A 5,994-nucleotide genomic window follows, 5' to 3' on the forward strand; every position below is an offset into this window, starting at 1 on the left:
ATATTTTAAAAACCCTTAATTTTGTAGAAGTTGAGATAGTATTGTGCTTCCTCAGAGCTGAGGAAGAGTAGGGAGGAGGAAGGACAGGAAAAGGTTGATCAGTGGCACTGCATTACACATAGGCAGCAGTAAGAGATTCTCTTATGTTCTTTTACAGTCAGGTGACTATAGGTAATAATAAGTTAATGTTCATTTCAAAAACTTGAAAGGAAGTATTTTAAAAGTTTCCATCATCATAAAGACATAATAATCAAGGAGACAGATCTGTTTACTTTGATTTGAGCATTACACAGTGTATATATGTACTGAAATATCACACAATATCCTATAAATATGTACAATTTCTATGTATCTGGTAAAGCTAATTATAAAAGAAGGGATGGTATTGGAATACAAGAGAGACCACAGGGATATTTTTCAAGGTACGAAGATATGGAAAATGGCATTTTTTATGTGAAAACAAAGCAAAAATAGTTTCAACTCATCCTTTCCATTCTTGATTTACTGGCATGTATAACAAAGAATTAGATAATGAGGGTGTTCTGTTTTGTATTCTCTTAAAGCAGGCAACCGAACAGTCTATGGATCTCAAAAATATCACCTGACACACAGGGTAACCCTTTCACACACAGGAAAACAAAAATAAAGAACAGCTGATTGAGACTGATTTGTTTTTATCATTGGAGTAAGAAATACTAAAGTATAAACAACACACCTTCCCAAGGATACTTAGCATATGTGCTTTTCAAATAAGATATTACGAGAGGATTTCTTTTTTCCAAAAGGAAATTCAGAAAAGGTTAATAGACAAAGACCTAGGTATAATACCAGGAACAGTTATTATGTGGATAATGAATTATGCAACAAAATTGTTTTAAAGAAATTTGTTATGCACTGATAGATACAAGCCAAGCATGTAGGATATATAAGAAGTTATGTATGAAACTTATGCACGACTTGTCAAATAATTTTTGTCAAATCTGTTTCTCCAAGAAGAGTAGCTGCAACATTAACATGTTTTCTTCTTGTTGCATTTCATTTTAATTAGCAGATTTCTTCTTTTATTATTTTTTCCTCTCATTTCAAAAGTATCTTAAGAATCTAATCTTTCTTCCATTTCAGAGACATGTTGGCTTTACTTTTAGTTAATTTCAAAAAGGCTGAGACATCCTATCATAAATGGGTTTTAAAAGAAGGAAGCATCATTTCTCCATATCTTGTGCACATTTTTGAGCTAATCAAGTTCAATCACATATGACATACACTCAAAGAAAGGGACTGCCTGGCACTTCACAGAACAGGGCTGAGACATCAAGCTCGCCCTTCTGCTCCAGATGCTTTTGTGGCTCCTCCCCAATTTTTACTCCAGAGCCAAGGGCAGGCTGAGTCAGAGCACGGCTCCTGCTCCCACCTGTTCTCTTCTGGAGGCTCCTTTCTTTCCTCTTCTGTTCACCACAAAGGTCATTTCCCAAAATGATCACAAATTAATGGTTCACGTCTTGTAAACACTCATTCACTGAGCCTGCGATACAGCGCAAGAGGCTGGATTTGCTCACAGAAACACTTACTGCAAAATCACACCCAGTGCTCTTTTGTATGTCATCCACTGTCAGGCCTTCCCAGAGCTCAATCAGAGTTAGCCCTTTCTTCTTGTCCACGTCAAACACAGCCTGTGGGAGTCAAGGAAATGACAATGACAACTTCCATCATAATAATTATTTTACAGCACAAAAGATTCTGAAAATCAGCAATGAAAAAATGTCAACAGTAACTATTATAAATAAATGTCAACTCCCTCATCAGCCATTAGTTGTGGAACACTGTTGATGCCAGAAAAATAACTGAGTGTTGACTACTGGTGGCAGTTCATTACCATCACCACCAGTTTTCAAAATCTGCTCTCCTCTTGCTAAGTCTAACACTTTTGGCAAAATGTCAACGAGGTGATTAAAAATGACTTGAAGAGGAATAAAAAAGAATGAAGAAAGGGAGGGAGCCAGGGGATAATTGGAAAGAGAGACAGAGATGATGAAAACAAGTTAACAAATGCTGCTGGGTAAAGAATTACAGGAAACAGAAGAAGGTGCTTTGAAGTGTCTGAAAGTAATTTTAAAAGAATAGATACCTTAGTCTTGAAAGACCTGTTAAATGGTAAAAATTCCCCCGTAAAGTCTAATGAAAACACACAATTCCCAAGGGGAGAAGATACATTTAGGTCCACTGTGAGGATGCCAACTTCACCTTAAGCACTGCGCGCTGAGGTTCTGGCCCACTGCCTCAGGTGATGGTAGTGCTAACTGGTACAGCTCGACCTTGGGGAGGAACCTAAAAAGCACTGAATATAACATAACCTTCCACCCAAGAGTTCCCCAAGATGGTTTCTGGGCTCTGTTTAGATACTTCCACTACACGAGGCTCACTTGTCTCCAGGTGGTCTGTCTGTTGATGGGAAGCTTCCATGGTAAGAACTGCTCTGCTTCCCAGTGCCTCTGACCCTGACTCCTGAGTGCATGGGGTGCTGTTCCCTCTGTCAGCTCTCGTGGCTGGTGCCCTCTTTCTCATACTTAAATGTCAAATGTTCATCCCCTCTGGATTTAACTTAAATTCAACCATTACTTGTAGGATGAACACTTTTTATTTTACATGGTATGAGCTTCGATTTTAGACTACCTTTGAAGTGAAACACTGAAATGTCATTTTAAACACATTCCTGGCTAGGCTAATATCAAGACTTAGCAACCCATGAAGGAAAGAATGCTATCTTTTAAACTGAACTAGCAACTTCAGCTCTGCTGCACAACAGCTCAGCAACCCTTAGTGAGTCTGTCTGCAACTGTAGATGTGAATCATAAAAACTACTCCCCAAAATTGTGAGACAATAAAAAAACTGTAAGCACACATACTCTAAGTGCTTCTGGGAGAAGTCAGGGATGCAGTGCAGGCACATTCTTACTCCTTAGTAGCTTAAGTCATCGTGTGTGAGCCCAAATCAAGCCCTGAATGATTACTGTCTCCAGCTGATTGCTATTTCCCACTAGAAGCAAAACACCAGTGGAATGAGAGATACTTGCATTCCCAAGATGGTTTGTTTTACTAGGAAATATGATTTAAACTTAAAAGAAAATATTTTAGCAAATTTTCCTTTTACTTGCACATTTTTTTCCTAACAAAATTCAACAAACAAGGTTTTGTCTGCAGACATAATATTTCAAGAGAAAAAAAAATTATTCAGGAATGTGTACATATCCCATTAATTGCTTTATCCAAAATGACATTTTTTTTCTTACATGGACACTTTTCCTTTACAGAAACTATATCTTGATTACTAGTCAAGTTGCTTTATTTTTTCCTGCATTATAAATAATAATTAATTTATAAAAATGAAGTAAATAAGAGAAAAAGTATCTCTGAACTTTATTAAGAACAGGCACAGAAGCGACTAGAAAGAAGATAACTATGGAATTATGAATACAAGCCTTAAGAATCAGGAAGAGAAAATCTATAGCTAATTGACCTGTTGCTTTTAAAAAAAAACTTCTATTAACATATTTACCTCACCCTAATTATCTCCCAAGATCATTCATTAGAAAGGCAATGATCTACTATTCAAAAAGAGAGATGCTTACTTTTGAAACATTTAAGAGTATTTCCATTGAGTGGTATAAAGTGCAAGCAAAAACTTGCAGAAATGAAAACTAAAGCCTAAAAGCTACAATAAATTGCTTGACTACTATGAATAATTTTGGAACTATTTTGTTTTATAGGAAGTTAATTACTTTATCATAATATGAAGGCTGTATTATAGTTAGCAGTTAATTACAGCCCAGGTGCTGATGAGGAAGGCATCTTCCATAATCTCATTCTAGCAGCAGGAAGCAATCAGGGTCATGTAGTCCCCAAAGGGTCTTTCAGAGGACAACTTGATGGAATTTCCCTTGGACGTGACAGTGGAATTTCAGTTCTTTATGTGCCACTGCAAGGATGGACACCTTCGCACTCACTCCCTTAGCAAACGCCTATTAAGCATCTTTTATTAAGCATCTTTTCTGTACAAGCACAGAGGTGAATGTGCAGCATTCTTTTCCTTGAGGTACCTAAAGCTCCAAAATTAGCTGCCCCTGTCTTTACTCATCTTTGCTATACAATGTCACCTCTAGTTCAGGCTCCAGTTATCCTCACATGCTAATGACTCCCACAATTTATTCAGTCGCTACTTCTCCCCTGAGCTCTAGATCCAAATTTCCAGTTGTTAATCAACATCTCTGACTGCATATGAACCTATTCTTTTCCTGCCTCCTGTTGCTCCTCACCCTTACAGTCTTGGGTTTCATTAACCTGCAGCGACCACTCACTTGTTCTGGCTTCAAACATACTACTCATGGTCCCCAAAAGTCATAAATTTAATTTTATAAAAGTAAAAAAATTATGTTAAATATTTACTTATAAACACATTGCATAAGTATTTGTAACAAAAACCAAAATTAATTTTCACAAAAAGAACAAAGTGTCTTATAGCACTGATTAGAAATTAGCATTTTACTAGCATCACATTGAATACCAGTGTTTCTGTCCTCGCTGCTGGGGCATATGGCACATCTTTTCTATTGTTTTCATCAGTAGATTGTCTGGGCTTTCCTATAACAGGAATCTCCATTCCCAGGATTTCTGCTATAAGTTTTTGTATTTTTATGGGCACTTTTTTAGTAGCTATTCTGGAATAGCTACTAATAGGTTTTCCTCAGTTAACGGCATTGCAGGAGGTTTAATAAAAGCAAAATATTTTATCATTTCACCTCGTTGTGCAAACCAGTACAATACATGGGAGTTAACACCCACAACATTTAAAATGGTATAAAAAATGCCATGGCCAACAGTTGGTTCTCAGGGATGTCTAATATAATGCACACTTTCCATCAAAAGTGTCAACTCCAGATTTTAGGTTGTTATAAAAGTGAATAATACCAGGCTTTTAAGTTTCTTTGTCAACAGAATCACTGTGGCACATACTTGATATTAATATGACACTCTGACCTTTTTGGCACATGAAAATAATATATTGAGAGCATAAAATCCAAATACTTGAAACTGAACAGTTCGATTTCTATTTTGTAAAATTCAGGTGGTAGAATCTTATTTTTTTTTTTTTTTTCAAAGAGCCTACACAAGTCAAGCTTTTCTTTTAAAATTCATCAAGAAGTTGCACTGAGCTGTGCCAAGTAACACAGCTAATATTTCTTTTGGTACCTTCAATATATTCCACAAGTCTCAGAATAATTCTACAGCCTGATAAGATGGGTTTTTTACTTCAGTACCAGCATATATTTCTGCATTTAGTATATAATAAATCTTGGTATCAGCTGAAATCTGCAACTTTATGCCATATTTAACTTGCTTGTTAGGTATAAACATTCTAAAGTTGCATTTTCCTCAAAATGTACTAACATCTTATCTATGACTAGGTGAACACAGTACAAAACATGACTTTGACCTGCTGAAAAATTCATCAAACAAATCTGAGACAGCAGCTAATTAACTTATTTATCTTGACTCTTTTCTAGTTTCGACATTATCAAATCTAAGACAAAATACTACAAATGAAAATGAGCCAGACACAGAGTAGCACGAAAAATGGGTCTTCCTGTGCCATTTGTTGCCCACATTGAATGGATATCTTTGTGGCCAGACTTAAAAAGAGTAAAGACTCTATAAAAATTTAAGCTAGTGCTTTGGCACAGGAAAGAAGTGGTATCATATTTACCACCAACAGGTCCTCAGGACTGGATTCATTATTCCCTGTAGAATCATAGATACTGAGCATGAACCTCATGTCACCTGATTAAGTACTCCTTGCAGTGGGAGACTACAGCAATGCTGAGTAAGCAATGCCGACAAATGAAGAAACCATAGTACTTCTAAAAATGTGTCAAGTCCTCAGAACCCATCTGTGGTAGCTGATAAGAATACAACAGGTCCACAAGTTTTCCTATCTAGCCA

General features: G+C 36.5%; 1 protein-coding gene across 1 annotated transcript in view; it reads right to left on the minus strand.

The window, feature by feature from the left end:
- Positions 1-5,994, minus strand: part of Oxct1 (3-oxoacid CoA transferase 1) — a gene marked incomplete at its 5' end in the record, with an annotated part of 112,670 nt that overhangs the window by 7,487 nt on the left and 99,189 nt on the right. The window contains 1 exon segment of the mRNA XM_013514992.1: positions 1,569-1,670. Within this exon segment, the coding sequence (XP_013370446.1) occupies positions 1,569-1,670 (102 nt within the window).

This window comes from Chinchilla lanigera, unplaced genomic scaffold (assembly GCF_000276665.1).
Source record: "Chinchilla lanigera isolate Chin_1 unplaced genomic scaffold, ChiLan1.0 scaffold00025, whole genome shotgun sequence".
Taxonomy (NCBI): domain Eukaryota; kingdom Metazoa; phylum Chordata; class Mammalia; order Rodentia; family Chinchillidae; genus Chinchilla; species Chinchilla lanigera.